Raw genomic sequence first — 18,328 nt, forward strand, 5'->3', positions numbered from 1 at the left:
TAGAAAATGTTTGGGTGTATATAAAAACTTATAATAACTTATAATATATTAAGTATTCACATGGGGTTCTTATTAAAATGAGAAAAGATTTCAGTCTTTAATTCATAACATAATACACAGCGGTATGTTATAACATAATAAAAGTAATGAACCAGTGATACGACTATATTCGCAGCCAAAAGAATCAATTAGCTTCATTAGCAGACATCACACTATTGTTAAACAATCAAACGCTCCCAGGAGTCTGAGCTGCTGAAGAAGAGCGATAAAGCCACAAGCAATGACACGAGCCACTGGGTGGAGACGCCGGCCGGAGACCTAGAGACAGACAGGATGGGGTTACTGCAACATCAACATGTCAACTGCAACATGAGATGGAAGTTTGTTTTTTTACACTATGTGAATAACAAAACCTCGAACTCCATGTCTGCTTAAACGTGCTTATTAGTGAGTTGCATGGAATTTAATTATGCTTTTACGAGCATTACTTTTTATTTAATATATGTATAAATAAATATATCAATAAATTGATTATATAAATAAATGCATGTTTTTTTATATTAATTATAATTACTTAACCGTACTCGTCATGTTTTTAGGAAGGAAATTCTTGGATTGTTACAACTACCAGAAATCTGTCATAAACTCACCAGACAAATCACTCACAGCAAACCCTCATAAACACAACCAGTGAAAGGAGGAAGAGGCTGAGCTTTACCGTGATGGCGCGGGGCATTTGTAGAAGTTGAGCACCCCAGAATGCTTCAGGACGATCTCGGTGTACTGGGCGTCATCGTAGCTCCTGGCGCTGCTTCCCACCACGGTGAACTGTTCAGCCGGAGACACCAGGGCCGTGTTCTTGTGTCTGACACAGCTGTTGTCCCGCAGGTCGGCGAAGAAGCAAGTACTGATGTTAAAGAGCGTCATGGATTCCAGATCAGTGTCCAGTGAACTCATGCTTTGATAAGCTGTGTTGAATGTATGGAACCTGACTTGTGAGCCAGCCTTTAGTGAGAATTCCTTCCCTGTTACTAAGTACACCGTTTTACAGTGGTTTGACCCCAGCAGCACCAGCGCGTCCATGAGCAAGAAGTGGAGACCCATGAAGGCGAAGCTGTTTTTATAGGTCACGTTCACCAGCAGATTGTCCGCGCTTCCGTTAAAGGTGTTGACGTGCTCCTCGTTGTTGGCGAAGGCAGCCAGTGCAGCAGCGTGCTCCTTCCGTCCCCCAGGGATCCGCATTGAGCAGCCCTCGTAGTCCCTCCATGACTTGGAGAAGCCGTTGCTGAGGTTTACCTCTTCTTCCAACAGCCCTGAACGCACCACCTCCTCCAGGGCCTCTTCACGGCACCTCATGTACTGGTCAACGTTCAGGCTCTCATCCAGGAGCTCTGCACTCACCTTAATTTAGAAAATAGTATCATTAATGTTGAACTCATATTTATTGAATCAGGGGCACAATGGTACTTACTCTGCAGCAGACGGCAGAAAAAACAACTGCAGCAAGAAGCAGTTTCCTGCTGCTCCACATGTTGAAGTTCTCCTAATCAATCTCTGCAACAGAAACGAAAAAGGACCAAACTAGTCTCCTACTTTAAACCTCAGGTTTTTGTTTTTTGTTGGCAACTTAACTACTAAGTCAAAAAAAATAATGATCCCAACAAGCGTCTTCAGTCCTAAAAAACAACATGACAACAGCCTCTACTATCATTTCCGTTTCTTTTAATCTGATAACACTGGCTTTGATAAATATAGTTACACTATAGTGATGCATTAGTGGAAATAGTTGAAGCATAACCTCTGTACTTACCTTAAGCCAGGAATGCTTTCTATGAACAGCTCCAAAAATCAAGTCAGTGCATATCTAGGAGGGTGTGATCATCTCCTGCAAAATACAAAGGAAGGAAGGGAGACAGCTTAACTCCGTGACCAGCTCATTTCCTGTCCTGTGGAAGGAAATAACAGAGCATTTAGAGGGGTAGTTGTATTTGCTCCTACAGCCAAGATCAACCGCCTGAAATGAGTCTGAAACAAGCAGGTTTTTAAGGTAAATCAAATAAAAGTCGTCAGCTAATGGCAAGAATGAAGACACATGAATATTCCACAGCTAGACTGTTTTGTAAAATCTTTAAATAAAAGAATGAGTTATACTCTGCGTTAATAAATGAACATTCCTAAACTTGGAAACACTTACCTAATGTGTTTGGAGGTGTTTTTCTTGGCGTTCCCCGGGGACGAGGGTTCTCCTGCACTGTTGATGCTCCCTCCTCTCACTTATTTCCTTTTTTTTCTGCTGATTTTTACAGAACATTATGTGCCTGTTGCAGCTCACATAGCTGAGTCATTACCACCATTTCTTTTTTTACTTGTATCTGTTGAGTAATGGGTGGAACAAGGGAAGTGAAGATTACTGACAGCTTCCTATGACTTCCATGGTGTTTTACAGTACGTTATATTTAGATGTAAAAAATATTTGTGGCATCTGCTTCAAAATATATATTTTTTTTCCGGCACCTTGCCAGTATTATTATGCTTGAATTAGACATCTAGTTTTATTACACTGAAATATATTTATAAATAAAAGAACCACATAAGCCTGAATATGAAGAGAAGAAGTGATGAAAGATTTGGAGGCTCCAGAAAGACACAGCAAAGAAGAGGCTTTTATTGAAATGTATATGTTATTGTTTACTGTGGACACTGTTCGTGCTCTAGCTTTAATATCCTCCAAGTGTATGCCCTTATTTATTTACTAACAAACGTCACAACAAACTATTGCAGTATTTTACTTTGACACGACAATTTGGCCGGAAGCAACACTACTTCCGGGTTCTGGCGCGCCAAAATTACAAACTAGACGCGGTAAGTGAAACCTGTTGATTTCTAACAAGAACCGGGTTTATAGTTTGCCCTAATCTCAGCGGTACCGAAGCTTTAAGTGATGAATTCAGCTCATAAATCATTTCGATATAACGTTACCTTAGTTTCAGTTTGTCCTCGTTGGATAAGTGACACATTTCATACAGGGACGTTAATATACTTTTACGTTACAGGTTATTTCATGGATCAAAGACAAATGCCCGTAATAGAAACAGTAAATACATTGGTTTATTAGCCAATTAGCTTGTACAGTCATCGTTTGAGAAGTAGATGTAATGTAACCACTGATCATTCTCAACTTTATGTGTAATTTATGATGTGGTTGATCTGGTATGAACTCTTCTTATTGCTCATTAATGTGTTTAGTGCAGGTCAAACCAAGAGAGCATTGTTTAGACGCTCTGTTCCTGACCTCTGACCCCACTTCACCGCTGGGCAAACGTGAAGAGCTTCACCTGTACGTGCAATAAAAGGTGGCGTGATTAAAGAGCACCTGAGGATGAGGAAGTGGGAAGAGCGACTGAAGAGGGTCGAGCAGCGTGCTCAGTCCTTCCAGCTGTGTCCCCTCACCACGCGCTACAAACCTCGGCTGTGCCAGCCCTCCTCCACCTGGAAGCTCTTCCCCCGTCAGAGTCTGGCCATCGGCTTCGCTCAGAGCTGCAAAGAGGTAACGCAGGACTGTGGAGGCAGGACCTGCGCATGTAACTTTCCATCTATTGGTTGGAAACGCAAACTATTTGTGCCTTTTCGTTGCCTAGGCTGCACATGTGTTTGCACTCGAAAAAGAGAACACAACTCTTGGTCAGCGGATCTATCTGGTTACCAGTTACAGCGAGCTCTGGCATTACTACAGGTGACTTGGCAAAGTGATGTGTCTGTTACTCTGTGTCGACGTCCACTGATGATGAACTATAATTGCCAGGACCTACACCCAGTCCCTGATGCACTGTTACGAGGTGATACCAGAGGGGGCTGTCTGTAAGCTTTACTTCGACTTGGAGTTCCACAAACCGTCAAACAAAGAAGCCGATGGCGAAGCAATGGTGTTCTCCCTCATCCAGGTAGGATACAGGATAAATAATATAAGATGCAGATTATTCTTTTAATTGACATCTATAATCCACTGAGAATGGTAATAAGGACAAAAGAATGTGAACAACAGAACATATATAAAGTTATATATCGATTATGCATTAATCTATAAACACACAGAGCGGCAGGTTATTTTTACCATCCAGCTGCATTTTCTGTTTTCACTCTGTGTCCTCTTTGTTGACAGTATGTCTGTGACAACCTACTGGAAGTTTATGGGATTACATGTTCTGTAAAAAATGTCCTCAACCTCGACTCCAGCACAGAAGACAAGTTCAGTCGACATCTCATCTTCAATCTCCAAAACGCAGCTTTCAAAGACAACATACATGTTGGTAAGAACGCGGCGTTGTGCTGTGGAGACAAAACATTTCCTACCCACTTATTTAAACATTGTATCTTTAGGGAGGTTTGTTCATGCGATTCTTCAGCCAGCGCTGAACACACTCAAACGCGACAGTGACTCCGATTCTGGGAATTCAGTGGCAGACAAAAGGTAAAACATTTTTTATTATTGTGTATAAAAATGTTTTGAATTTTTCTTCTACACTGTCAGTCAGTGATGGTTGTAACTCAGGCGTATATGGACAGGGTGCCGCCAGCAGAGGCCGGTGAGACAGAACGTCCACAGACCAAGCGGCGTAAGCGTGAAGAGAAAGACCTGAGCTTCCTCCAGGTGAGAAACAAGGACGGTCGCAACGGGCTCTTTGTGGATCTCGGTAAGAGGAATCGCAAATGCTTGTATGATTTTATTTAAAAAAAGCCTTTTTTAGGATGTATAATTACAGGTATTTTTTCCAAAACCAGGTGTTTATACGAAAAACAGAAATTTCCGCCTTTACAAATCCTCAAAAGTGGGAAAGAACGCAGCGTTCACTGTGGCAGACGACAACCAGTTCACAGCCAAAGCTGAGAAGGGGATGTCTGCAGAGGAAAGCATATTCCTGGCTTCCTTGATCTGTAATGTGAGGTACATTTACATGTTTGCCTTGGTTCTCTGCTGAACGAACTGCCTTCACTAAGGCACCGCATCACTTCCTACTGTATATGATCAGTTTCACAGGTCAGAGAATTCTCATGTGGGAAGGACCAGAAACACAGGAGTCCAAAACCTCCAAGCCACAGCACACGTCAGCCACAAATTCGGGTGAGCTGAGATCAGGCACCATCTTTCACTGTTGTGTAGAATTTTGTGTGCGTATGACTTGATTAGTATAGAGTATGATTTCTAATTGTTGCTGTGGCAGAGTCACTTTCTGGCTGCCAGTCGTCCCCTCACCAGGAGGTGGACGCCTTCGTTTTACATGTGGTTCAAAAGGACGGGATACAAGGAAGTGAGTTACAAAAAGACTCTGCTGCTCTGAAACATAATGCTTTAAAACAGTCAATCAATCGTTTTATATTGAGGCCCATTGAAATCCTACTGTGCCATCATGTTCTAAGCATTTGGTTCATCTGCCTCTGAGCTGCCTTGTCTCTCATCAGGCATCAGACGATGGAACTACTTTGCTGCAGAACAGCTGCTCGTCTACGATATCGCCAGATACCGCTGGTGTGAGAATGTGAGGCGGTTTCATCAAAGCAACAACATCATGTACGTGCTGCGTTTCATGTTTATTTTTAAAGACTGCCTTTGCGTGTGCTCCATCCCTCTGAGTCAGTTTTGTCCTCCTGTAGGATTGTTGTGGATCTTAAAGACGAGGTGTGGTACCAGAAGTGTCACGATCCCGACTGCAGGAACTTCAGGTCCTCAAGTACGTTACGACCTAGAGCCGCCACAATGTAGAAGAACTCGCATGGGGCTCATGAACAGTCTGTGGCCTAATGAACAATGTGTCTGAAATTAGGTTTTCCTTTTACAGGTTGCCCACTTCCACAGGAAATCTGCATCAGCTACATCATGAAACTGGTCCGTTTCCTTAACTTTAATGAGTTTGAATAACAGTAACATCTGCCACAACATTCATGTCTTCCGCTAAAGCTCCAATATCTGGTGTTTCTCATCTCACTCTTGTTTTTTTTTTCCAACAGGATGAGGAGGACCAAATGTACGTAATGGATGATTCTGGCAATATCGAACCAAGCCAGACTGTAAACCAGGTCCCACGAAGCACAGTGTGTCCCGAAGAGAGAGCAGCCGATGTCTGGGGAGACGCACAGGATGACCAGGACTACTTAAAGAGCCTGGACGACTTCGAACAAAGCAGTGCAGAGATCTCTGATCAGCTTCTGCTTGGTTGCATGGCTGAGTTCGAGTCTGACTAGAAGGTAGACCTTTGTGTAATCCTGCACTGATCATTACTTTAAGAATTTGAATAGAAAACTGCTTTTAAAATGTTTTAATAAGCATTTAATGTAAAGTGAATCTCGTGGACCTGTTAAAGCTGCTTAGCTCTAAATCTAAACACAAAGAAAAAACAGACAAAATCTGAGGAAATATTAAGACAGTTTATTTGATAAAGCTGACATTGATACTATACTTACAAAACTGTGCTTTACATTATAACCACTACTCTCATTGAGTCCTCAACATGATTAGAAGTGTGTGACTATCCCGCAACTTGTGGCACTGAAATCAGAATCGTTCCATGCAACGCGTTTTCATGCAAACAGTCAGAAAAATAAATTATCTGTAAAGCAACATGATTGGGCACTGACACAGGTTCATCAGTTCTTTAGTCTGCAGCACTGACAAACACAGGAATGAAGGAACTTACACCTACAGAGCATCAGGCACATGCTCTGCCTTTAAATAGTCTTTAGGCAGATTCACTATTTACAGGCTTGATGATTCCATTAAATATCAACTTAAATAGATAACCAAAACATGAAACAGTTTGGCACATAAATAGTTAATATTTGTCACTGTTAAAAGCATATTTGTTGGATTTTTGTCTCCCTAAGGCTTAAACTGATGTTTAAGATACTCAACATAGTCCATGGTCATATAAAAGTCCCACTTCCTTTAAAACCTTACTGTACCTCTACTACGCAGCATCCCCAACCTTGTCCTTTTGAATAGACAGGGATGGTAGGGATTTACTAACCACACCAGTAAAACATACCAGTCCAAAGCTTCAGATTGTCAGGAACAAACAAAGGCTGACTCCTCCTTGTGCCTCTGTACTCGGAGGTTTGGCTCACATCTTGATTCTCGCGTAAAGTCCATCAATCTGCTCCCGGAAGTGTGTGCGGAGCTCCGCCCTCTTTGCCTTCAGCGTGGGCGTCAGCAAACCGTTCTGGACGGAGAACATCTCGCGGTGTAAGGCGATGTCTCGGACCTGCAGGGGGAGAACAGCAGAGCAGGGACGGCACAAGTTAACCGTAGCTCAGGGCTTCGCTGAACGAACAACCACGCGGCTGCGTTTGAAGATGTGCCGCTTATGCGCAGTTGAATAAACCTTATTATAACCTTGGGATCAAAACCAAACACGGCAACAATCACCTGCTCAAACGACTTGAGCCCCGCTTCTTTCCCCAGCGTCAGCATGTCCTCCAAAATGGCCTTTTTCACATCCTGGAGACAGAGGAGATTTTACACGTGTACAGAGTCGAGGCAGCGTTGATTAAAAAATATAAGATCCCACCTTGTTGCTGCACAGCTCAGAGAGGGATCCCTCGATCCCTTTTCTCTTGGCCCAGACAGGTAGAAAGTCAGGATCAGGCACCACAATCCCCACCAGACAGGCCTTAAACCAGGAAACGAGCAAACCTTCATTAGCACCAACGCGTCTGGAGCTCGTTTCGTTTAAAACATGTGACCTTTGTTGATTCTGACCTGTAAACTGTCACCGTGAACGAATATCTGGGACACGACGTCGCAGCGATTGTACACGGTCTCTATCTTCTCGGGGGCGATGTATTCTCCTTGTGCCAGCTTGAAGATGTGCTTCTTCCTGTCGATGATCTTCAGCGTCCCGTTCTGCATTCAGCCACAGGAGTTATAAACCTGGTTTATAATGGGGTTCCTGGCGGCGTCCTGCGTTTCTTACCGGAAGCCATTTCCCGATGTCTCCCGTGTGCAGCCACCCGTCCGCGTCGATGGCCTCGGCCGTTCTCTCGGGATCCTTCAGGTATCCCCGGAATACGTTTGGTCCCTTGACGCACACCTACAGCACGAGAAGCAACAAGGGACACACTGACTGTCGCGTTTTGTCTCCTGTTTGTGGAAGTTTTCATGTCATGTGTTTTTTTTTCTCAACAAAAGTGGTTTGTACCAATTCTTCTATTTTAAATACAATTAGTAATATAATTGATTTATTGCTAAATACATATTCCTACTACTACTACTACTACTTCTGCGTCTGGAGTCTTTAAATTAACTATTAACACGACTCACCTCTCCCTCCCCGTTGACTGCCAGGTAATTCATTTCTGCCACATCCACCAGTTTGACGGCGTTGCAGGGCAGAGGAGGTCCTACATGGCCTGCAGACAGAGAAAGCTGCACCTCAGGTTCACTGTGCAAGGAGCGCGTATGACACACACGGGCTTAAATACGCAAGAAGCCGTTGGAGGAGGCGTTGGCTCGTACCTGCTGTCCAGTCTCCGGGTACTGACATGGTGCAGCCAGCTGTGCATTCGGTTTGGCCGTAGCCCTCGTAAAACTGGAAAGCAGAGCGGATGTAACCGGTGAATCGCCAGTCGCTCGTTAAGCGGTGGGGTGTTGGTGGACGCGTCTCACCTGGCAGCCCAGAGCAGCGCGTAGGAATGTCAGGATGGTCGGAGAAACCGGTGCTGCTCCCGTGATCATGAGTCTCACCCGGCCGCCCAGACTCGCCTGCAAAGGGCGGAGTCAATAGATGAATCACAAATCACTCAAATCAGGAGCTACAGTAATATTAGACTCAAGGCTTGAGAGACACCTACAGGTGTTTGGATCCACTGATAAATCGCAATCTGCTAGAACGTCTACCTGCACTTTTTTGAAGATGAGTTTGTCCCACATGCTGTCCTTCCTCATCACCCCGTTCTTCAACTCCGTCTCCTTCCTCCTGAAGGCGAAGTCAAGCAGCCATCGCTTCAGCGGCGTGTTGGCCTGACTGAACACCTGCACACAGGAGGAGCAGTCACATCCACACATCTGATATTTGACATCAAGCGGAGGACTAGAAAAGCAGGTCAACGCAAACCGACCTTATCAAACATGCGGTTGAGGAGACGTGGGACGACCGGGAAAACCGTCGGCTGCAGAGTTTTCAGGTCGTCCATCAGAAGTCGGATGTCGCCTTGGAAGAAGCCGATTCGAGCTCCTTGGATGAGGATGACGCCCTGATGAACAGAGACACATTCATTCCCGCTCTGAGACGTTAGAGCATTGTCACATTTTCCCCACAAGAGGGCGCTGTTATGACACTACATGTCTGTTATTTAAACCCACTGCAGGTTTTTAATCACACAAAAAGACATGACATATTTCGCTTTTTGGCGTAATCAGTGCTACAAACGCGTTTCAGGTACTAAGATCCAGTGTTTGGCTCAGATACTGATGGAGATGCTACTGGTACTGAACTTAGAACAAAACACCCGCATTATTATTTAATCATTTTCAAATATATTAATTAACGCTATCCTGAAATTATTATCATTATTATAAACTTAACGACTCGTGATTTCATCAAGCAACGAATATAAAGGTAACATACCTGTACAACCCTCTCAAACATGTGAGCTAGAGGGAGATAGGATACGTGAGTGTCATGGCGGGTCAGCATGCAGTGTACCTGCAGAGGACACACAAAGCAAAAACATGCAGGTCCTGGTCAGGCGTTAAGTACAGTACCTCCACCACCCTCTCAAACATATGGGCCAAAGGAAGGAAGGAGATGAGAACATCTTTACGGTTGGGCTTCTGAGAGCCCTGGACGCCAAACACACAGACGAACAGGCAGGAGGGACAAGAACATATCATAACTGTCCATTAGGCTCAGTCTGAGTGAGACATGATGACGAATGCTGTGTGTGGAGCGGGGGAGGCTCCGCTGGCTTTGAGAGAGGGGCTGCATGCATTGGTGTAATCCAGCCAACACAGGACGGGAATGGGAACGTTTGTGTTCAGTAGTGATCATTTACAACTGCTTTGGCTGGTTTACAGCAACAATATCAGGAAACTTAAACCAATAAATACGTAAACAAGCAGCAAAGGACTCTGTCTTTAAAAATAAAATATAACTGACTGTAACACAAGGGTTGAAAGTGTTTGTTTACCTGTGTCACTCTCATGAAAGCTGCCGTGTTGGAGATAACGTTTCCATGAGTGAGCATTGCACCCTTTGGGTTTCCTGCCAAGAAATTACAGACCATAATTACACAGCATTTAAAAAAAAGTACCTGTCAAAATGTGGAATATGCATCAAGGAGTGTAATTATTTACCGGTGGTTCCAGATGTGAAGCAGATGAGAGCGAGGTCATCTGGTCCAGGAGGCTGTAACCAGAACACAGATCCACCTGATGCACACGAGCCTAGATTTCTACTGCACATCTAAGAACTGACGGGGAGGTTCACACTCACCACTGGCTTTTGGAGGTTGGCTTTACCCACGGCCTGGAAAAAGGACAAAGCACACGGCGAGACGCGAGGATGAGGTGCTGAGAACAGTCGCGCTTCAAAGGCCTGATTTCCATTCATTTAACAACAGTGTCAAAAACAGTAAAAACAAGAATAAAGTGTGTTTTCACCTCAAAGTCCTTTAGGCTCAGGATCTCCACTCCACACTCCTGTCCACGCTCCACCAGGTCGCGCTCAAACGCCTCCACGAGAACGATGGTCTTCACCGTCCGGCCCAACCCGTCGACGCAGCCCAGAATCAGCCGGGCCTTATCCGCCGCGTCGCAGATCACCGTGGAGATGGCAGCTGAGGAAGACACGACACTGGGTCAAGCCCTGGACGGGTCCGTGGCAGCGTCGGCGCTTAGCGTGAGGAGGAGGAACCTTTGTCAAGAATGTAGGCGATGGCCTCGGTGCCGAGCGTGTCGTACAGCGGGACCGTCACCAAGGAGTAGGTGTAGCAGGCCAGTTCTGAAATGGTCCACTACGAGAACACGAGACACGCGGGCTCAGGAAAACATCAGCAACTGTGTCTTCACAGTGGATGGGCACTGGTTTTACCTCTGGTCTGTTCTGGGAGAAGATGCCGATGAACTTGTCTCCGGTGTGAGAGTGTCCTCTGTGGAGCAGCGCCGACCCGATGTGCTCCGCTCGGTCCGACACCTGCCAGAAGCAGAACAAGAGTGAAGGCGGTGGGCGGAGCCTGACGTACCCGCCCGCCGTGGCCACGCCCCCTCACCTCTCTGTAGGACAGCCACTCGTACGGCTGGTTGGGTTTCCTCGATCCCAGACAGGGCCCGTCATCTGTGAGCAGGAGACACTGAGCTCAATCTGTGGCCGCCACCGCTTCAGGCCTCACCTTCACGCGACTCAACTCACTTGAAATCCGGAGCCCGCGCTGGAACATCTGGTAAAGTGTGCGCACGTCGCTGTAGTAGCACGTCATGTTGTCGTCGCTCTCGTTCAGGATGGACCTTCTGGCGCGTTCGCCGCCCTGCGGGACCAAGGATTTGGGGCGAAAACTAAACCTTCTGACAGCGATAGTCACGAAATACAAACGATGGTTGGTGCTAAATGAACTGAGAACACACAAATACCTGCTTTATGGAAATAATGTCTTCATTCGGATTATTGTATCTTATAGGAAAACTTCACTGATTTTCAATGGGGGTTGACCCAATCGATGGCAGGTAGTATTTGAGAATGAAGGGACACTTTTTCTTTGCAGATAAATTATCATTTATGATTCTGCAAAAGTCTCCTGAAACATCGCAGGGAATTGATTGCCATGGGCTCAGAGACCATAACTAGCGCTTCCTGTTTTTTTCCTGTACCTGCCGCAGCAATGGTCAGACTGAGAGGGGGCGGAGCTAAACGACAGGTAGGTCCAATCACTGCATCACAGATGATTTGTCAAAGTGCAATGGATTCTGGGTGTTGTAGGATAGTTGTTGTAGGATGACATAATCTTTACCCAATTATATTAAACACAGCATGAAGTGATTGTATGTACGGACGATGCTGCGGTAATGTTTACCAGTGTTTCACATTTCCATTTATAAGAATGACAACTGGGTTGCCAGGTTGTGTAAAAAAACTTGGTAAATCATTTTCAACAACATGCAAGTAGAGACAAAAGCAAAAGTCCAGAGGTAAAACATCAACCCAAGTGATCCTAACTGTAAATAAAGGCTTGGTGACGCTTTACGGAGGGAGCAGTGTTAGCAGTAAATACTGGAATGACAAGAAGCAAATATCATCAGAAGCCTGTTGTATAAACAGTGCGTCTCTCAGTTTGTAAAGTGGAGATCAACTGAGGTTGCCATTAACATTCCAGCTGAATGAGAGCGGCTCCGCAGCTTTTCTCTGCATTCCAGCGCTTGGACCGCTCCTCCAACACATCACAGGACGCCCAACAGATGTTGCTTTCTTCCTCCCGCTGGACGCACACGCTAGCACGCACACATTCACACCAGGAGGGGATCGATCGCCTACCGGTATTTCCAGCGACTGCAGGCCGAGGTCGCAGGGCGGCTTCAGGGCCTTTGGCCGGGTGGCGAACCAGTAGGTGGTGATGGCGGCGAAGGCGCCCACTCCCATCAGGGCGTTGGTGGGGAAACCGCGCACGTACTGCCGGACGTCGTCCAGCTCGGGGATGCGCAGGTGCCGGAGGACTTCCTGAGCCTGCATGGCTGTGGTGCACTGGGCCTGCGGGGACACGGAGGCAGGACGTGACATCTGGAACCCGTCGCAACGCAGCATCAGGACTCGTCTGCTGAACGGCACGTGGACGTCCAAGGTGCAGACGCCTTGTTCTGAAAAGCTTATCAGCAGCAGGATGATGAACGCGAGGACGGTACTGTGTGTTGGTGAAACGATGACGCACACAACAATGTGTACTACACTGCAACAGCTGGGAGCTCGGACACAAAGACAGGGGAAATGTGACTCCACATTTTTATGTCACATGCTTCCATGGACACACACACACACACACACACACACACACACACACACACACACACACACACACACACACACACACACACACACACACACACACACACACACACACACACACGCGCCTGAGGGAAAAATTAAGGCTGGAACGTCCTTCTTCAAAGTCCTGATTATATCGCGTTGAGTCCGGAATTAACACAAGCGTCTGGGACGAGTCGTGGAAAATGCAGATTAGACACCACGAACACAGGACAGACCAACGTGAAGCCACCAGCTCACACCTAAAAACACTCAAACACGTTTGATTAATAGACCTCTGTCTTTTCCACTCTCCATTCTCATTATCAAGCTTAGTATTTGCATCCTGTCCAAATCATTTGACCTCTAGATTAGAGGGTAAATGCAGCAGAGGTTACAATTGACTTCTCACCTACTTCTATTATTACCACCGGACCCATGACCTGTGGGACTGGAGCCAACTGGGACACAGTACTGTGGAAAAGCTGCCAAATAAAGCTGCTTATAATCCATAGGCTAATTACAGTCTAAATGCAATAAAATGCCCAGAAATGAGCTTATGGTAAAATATCCACCAAAACCCCAGAAGAAGAAGCAGTTTTGTACCTGTACCACCTGAAGTATCACAAACGCACACACTGGCCGTCACAGGACAAAGACACGTCTGCATTAATCACCAACCTATAATCAGCTGCTCAAACAGTCCGGTGCATTAAAACCCACGCCGTCTGTACTCACGAGGTGACGAGGTTTATCTGCCGGGCCGCGTCTCGCAGCAGTTGCTGTTCGCAGGACTCGCGCTGACCTCTAATAGACCTGCGAGGTTCTGGCCACTATGAATAGCAGGAACACGCCCCTCTCAGACAGAAACACAGGCGCTCGGAGCAGCGCCGGACGCTGAGTGGAGCGCGCTGAGCGGCAGCTTCATTTAAACCCGCGCGCGGGTTGTTTTTTTTTTGTTTTTTTTTTTTTAACTTTCACACTTATCTGCTGCCGCGAGCGTCCCGTGCCTCCGCTGCACAAACAAGTACACAAGTACAGGATAACGAGCGGCCGCTATCTCGGCTCCTGTTTGCAGTGCGGCGCTGATGCGAGCGGCTCAAACACGGGGAGTAGTTTGTTCTGGTGAGCGAGCGGCGCCTTATCTGGAACGCGGCGCGAGTCATCGCTGAGTTGCCGAGTGTCCGAAGCAGCCGCACGGAGACTTCCAGCCTCGTTACAGCGGCGTGACGACAAATCGTGCGATTTCACAGTCCTGCTGATGTCACAGTCACGATGGAGGTAAACGAGCCTGAGAGCGGAGGCCGGACGACCAGCTGGGAGCAGAGTCAGAGTCGGAGTCAGAGCCGGCTGCTTTACAGCTGCTGACACAATGATCTCACGCACGTGGGGGGAGCGGGTTCGCCGATGATGCGCACATGCCTCTGGTGCCTGGCTCAGAGGCACCCCCCCTCTCCCATACTTGGCCCGGCGGGCTGACGAGCCAATGGGCCGTCGGCTCGGCCGTCACCCCACTCCTCAGCTGCTCCGCTTGACACAGAACAGAAGAAGAAGAAGCCACAAGCAGGAAGTGGGAGAGCGGTTCTGAAACACAGCCAGTGTGACGCGGGGCGGACGGGTCAAATGACTCCAGCTGTTTATCACACGCAGCCTCAAACGCGCAACACGAGAGCAACACCTGGAAATCTAAGCGTCGTCCAGAACAGTTTCACAGTTTATGTTTTCAGGCAAACACTTAGTTTCCCGTCAGCGACCGCTGCAGATTCCGTCTCGCGCAAGAGGAAGGATCCGAAACCTGACGTTTCCGGCCCGTCTGTGTCTGTGCAGCCCAGACGTGTCGCAACAGGCCGCGCCGCGGTTCCAGGTTCCTCCAGACGCAGTCAGCAGTTCAACTTCACGTGCTCGTGTGTTTATGAGCCGCTCCGTTCCAGCGGACGTTCCACCTGAACGGGGGGAGGAACCCACTGCGTCACGCGACGCGTTCCATGTGGAGCTACTCACTCTGTGGCCACTTTATTAGGAACGGCACCTGGGGAGTGGAGCCCCGCCCGCGCCCTTTAGCCGCTTGCTGATTGTGGGGGTTTATCACAGAGCGTTCTATCAGCAGACGGTTCTAAACGGCCCTTAAGACTCACAGAACTAGAACCATCCGCTACCTGATGAAGGAAGATTAGGGGAGAAGAAGCCGGCGTGGTGTCAGCGCTTCACCCGCCTCGTCAGCCGCTCGGGCCCGCGGGTCCTGACCCCCCGCCGTGAAACCGGACACCCCCAGTCACATGGCCGAGCGGGTGGAGGAGGGGAGGCGGGAAGTGGAACAAAGGTCACGCACCCGTCGGCAGCTCCCGGCGCGACCTCTGGACGGCGGCTCGGAACCCAGAACAGGCGGCGCTCGGACCGACCAGAGGCTGTGTCACCAACGACAGGAGAGGAACCACCGACTGAGGAATACGTTCTAGGGGGGGACAGGAAGCGTGAAACCCCCACCTGCCGCTCCATCACACTTCTGTTGTCTGTCTGCAGCTCGGAGGGGAAATGACACGACCTTTGACCTCAATCTCCCTCATGCGCGCGCTGAAGCCTAAACGGGTTCCGTCGTCGCGTTTGCCTAATAAACGGGTCACATTTGTCAGTTACGTGAATTAGGGGTTTTCGCGTTCATTTATTTCTCCGTGCCTTCGTGAATCTGAGGAAAAGCTGTGACGTGTGACGCGGTCTGCAGATTATTCAGGTCAATGCGCTATTGGAGATTAAAACTAAAATATTACATGCAGCACTGCATCCAGGTGCATCAAATTATAACAAGAACAATGCAGAAACCTGGAGCCGGGCGGCTGCAGGCGGGAGGAGACAGTCAGACAGATGATTGAAACTGATGATAAAACTGCAGATGTGGAGACGCTCGTGCACCGTTCTTCTCGTACAAGGCTCCACCTGGCAGTTGGTTTAACATAAAGGACAGAAACCTAAGAACTAGTGTCTGCACTCGGTCAAACGGTGAAATGAAGACGTCCAGTACCTGCACCTCTACAGCTCTTACGCTTGTTAATCCTTTGCATAAACAAAGTGCCCGGTTTATCCCTGAGCAGCGTTCAGCTGCTTCCTCCAGCTACACATTTACTACACAAACTCAGCGGTGGGCGTTCGTTCTTTTACCCGTTTACAGCCTCGTGCTCCCTGACATGAATTTGACTTTATTCTCATGAGCTGCCGGACACCCGTGGAGGCTGGTCGCACGCGGCAGCGTGTAGTGGGGGGCTGGGGTGGAGCTGGTGGGGGGAACACGTGCTGGTGGGGGTCGTGGCACCTCCATACCTGGCTGCGTGGGTCGGGTCAGCCCCGATGGAGACGCCGCGCTCGGCACCGGGTCGAGCGCACCCTGCGCCTCCCTCCGTCGGCTGTAACGGGCGAATGTGCGGGCGGACAGGTCGGTCACAGGCAGAGCGGGCGAAGCGGAGATTAGACCGAAGTTCCTGCGCGTATCTGCCCCGACGCAACGTGTCCACTCGGTGTTTCTAGGTTTGCGTTTATCTGTGCGGGCGGCAGACACGCGCCGCCGGACGCGCCGTTCTGATAAAAGACGCGGGTCACGAGCATTAGTTTCGACGTGGACGTGAAGAAAAGCGGAAATAGAGATGCGATGTGGAGAGATGTACAACGTGGCTTGGCTCGGATCTACACAATAAGGCAACAATACACCCGAAAAGCGGCCTGTTTGCGACGACGCGCGCCCACTTCTCTTAGTTGTCGCCCACGCCGCGACCGACGGCTCCGGGTGTGGGTTCGTGCGCGTTAAGTGCTCCCACTGACCTGTATGCAGCTGCAGATCCGGAGGATTAAAGCCGACTCTTGAAGAAGCAACAGCAGCTGCAACTGTCTGGGTTGTGTTCAGCTGTTGCAGCAGGCAGCCAATCAGCGGCGCCGTTGCTTTGGCCGAAGTTTGAAAGAGCTGCTCCTATTGGCCAACCGACAAAGACGGTTGAACATGTTTCTTACACAATGTGTGCATTATAACAGCGCTAGCAGCTACATCCTGTACATTTATTAAGTACTACTACGCAGTAACATTACACATAAATACTTTTACTTTTAGTCATTTCGTCTTCTCGGCCTCATTTTAAGAGGTAAACTATAACTTTCTCTTTAAATGCACATAATAAGTTTTAGCGTTAATGTAGTATCCGAAACACTTAATTTACAGTCCTTTACGTTGAAAGGTTGTCAACCGGGGTTGGATTCCCTCCGGAGGGTAAACTACAGTGTGACATGCTGGTGATCATATGGGCACCACGGTGTTTTTCATTGAAACCAGACTCCTGACTGGCCGAGTCAGTCCTGTGTATTGATCTGGAAAACTTTTGGTCACAGTCCGGCTTCTCTAATTTGTGGAATGAGGAAATGTGTTTTGACATTAGTCATATTTAATGCCAGTTTCTATGTAAAGGACACAACACAACAAAATATTTGAGATAAACACAATAACAATATGATCTATAACATACGAGGTGTTTTCCTGTGCAATAATATCTTAATTATTTTAAGACAAAACATATATTCAGAATAAACTGGTGAACTGAGATTAAACTTTGCCTAACATTTTACTTATACATAGTTTCCCTCCTTCTTCATCGCTTTTGAACATGTAGTGTCCAAACTGCGCCAGGAGATGGCGCCATTTGCATGTAAAGGTGACGAAAGACGCTCTTCAGCCTAAACTCGGACTATAAAACTACTTTTATCTACTTTTTAAAAATCTATTTTATAAGAGATTCAAAACATATAAACCAGTTCCGTAAGATGTTTAACATGCGTTCGTGGTGACAAATCGTTTTGGTGGTTATTGTGGCAAAGCACTGTGGTGACTAAAAGTTTATAATAAAGTTTATTCTTATATATATATAACGTCACAGTGATTGTCGTGTAAGGACAGAAGACGTGTATAGTATTTAATCACTGTTTGCCTTCTGAAACATCGTTGTAGCACCAATATTTGTTGTAATATCGTAGCATTAATGAACGTAAACCGCGTTTCTCCCATGTTTACAAGCGTTTTTATTTAAAGCCAGGCTTAAATAGCCGCTGCTTGTTTGTAAAGGGGCTCGTAGCTGCTGAACCATGTAGGCTGAGCTCTGCTTAGATCCTTTCCACCGACTCACTGGGGACCGTGTGAACTGCCGCAGTTCAGGCTGAGGGTGGCGCACCGAGCCGCAGGATTGTGTCGGGCACCCTCAGAGGTCACCACGGGTCAGGGCGCAGCGCCTGACAACACAGAGTCCACACAGAGCCGCTGTCACAAACCAGGCGTCATGGCTGGAGGCTTGTTTATGTTTTCC

At 47.5% G+C, this 18,328-nt stretch overlaps 3 protein-coding genes across 8 annotated transcripts; 1 reads left to right on the top strand and 2 right to left on the bottom strand.

The window, feature by feature from the left end:
• Positions 1-66: 66 nt before the first annotated feature.
• Positions 67-2,349, bottom strand: si:ch211-145b13.6 (uncharacterized). 2 transcript variants are annotated; one of them, XM_029149363.3, is made up of 5 exons: positions 2,195-2,349; positions 1,811-1,885; positions 1,472-1,554; positions 719-1,401; positions 67-318 (listed from the first exon to the last, which is right to left on the bottom strand). In XM_029149363.3, exons 3-5 carry the CDS (start codon positions 1,529-1,531, stop codon positions 219-221), a joined length of 843 nt encoding a protein of 280 aa, XP_029005196.1. In that variant the 5' UTR covers positions 1,532-1,554; positions 1,811-1,885; positions 2,195-2,349; the 3' UTR covers positions 67-218. The 2 variants fall into 2 exon arrangements, with proteins under 2 accessions (XP_029005196.1, XP_029005187.1); XM_029149354.3 differs by having other exon boundaries at positions 1,811-1,946; positions 2,195-2,347.
• Positions 2,350-2,773: 424 nt separating this feature from the next.
• primpol (primase and polymerase (DNA-directed)) lies at positions 2,774-8,267 on the top strand. Of its 4 annotated transcripts, XM_029149309.3 has the most exons (15): positions 2,774-2,862; positions 3,247-3,547; positions 3,639-3,733; positions 3,803-3,941; positions 4,160-4,307; positions 4,378-4,468; positions 4,564-4,691; positions 4,780-4,942; positions 5,028-5,119; positions 5,220-5,306; positions 5,458-5,566; positions 5,650-5,726; positions 5,820-5,881; positions 6,004-6,240; positions 7,905-8,267. In XM_029149309.3, the coding sequence occupies exons 2-14, from the start codon at positions 3,380-3,382 to the stop codon at positions 6,235-6,237; spliced, it is 1,593 nt and encodes a 530-aa protein (XP_029005142.1). In that variant the 5' UTR covers positions 2,774-2,862; positions 3,247-3,379; the 3' UTR covers positions 6,238-6,240; positions 7,905-8,267. The 4 variants fall into 4 exon arrangements, with proteins under 4 accessions (XP_029005142.1, XP_055368277.1, XP_029005159.1 ...); XM_055512302.1 differs by having other exon boundaries at positions 6,004-8,267; XM_029149326.3 differs by having other exon boundaries at positions 5,835-5,881; positions 6,004-8,267.
• On the bottom strand, positions 6,400-16,956 carry acsl1a (acyl-CoA synthetase long chain family member 1a). Of its 2 annotated transcripts, none has more exons than XM_029149283.3 (21): positions 16,806-16,956; positions 12,516-12,728; positions 11,400-11,514; positions 11,260-11,324; positions 11,082-11,183; positions 10,905-11,004; positions 10,652-10,827; positions 10,485-10,517; positions 10,346-10,397; positions 10,180-10,253; positions 9,618-9,695; positions 9,109-9,243; positions 8,888-9,022; positions 8,657-8,752; positions 8,507-8,579; positions 8,312-8,400; positions 7,965-8,081; positions 7,751-7,894; positions 7,560-7,661; positions 7,418-7,489; positions 6,400-7,253 (listed from the first exon to the last, which is right to left on the bottom strand). In XM_029149283.3, exons 2-21 carry the CDS (start codon positions 12,708-12,710, stop codon positions 7,113-7,115), a joined length of 2,094 nt encoding a protein of 697 aa, XP_029005116.1. In that variant the 5' UTR covers positions 12,711-12,728; positions 16,806-16,956; the 3' UTR covers positions 6,400-7,112. The 2 variants fall into 2 exon arrangements, with proteins under 2 accessions (XP_029005116.1, XP_029005125.1); XM_029149292.2 differs by lacking the exon at positions 9,618-9,695 and adding an exon at positions 9,755-9,832.
• Between the last annotated feature and the right edge of the window lie 1,372 nt (positions 16,957-18,328).

Source organism: Betta splendens, chromosome 1 (assembly GCF_900634795.4).
Source record: "Betta splendens chromosome 1, fBetSpl5.4, whole genome shotgun sequence".
In the NCBI taxonomy this organism is placed as follows: Eukaryota; Metazoa; Chordata; class Actinopteri; order Anabantiformes; family Osphronemidae; genus Betta; species Betta splendens.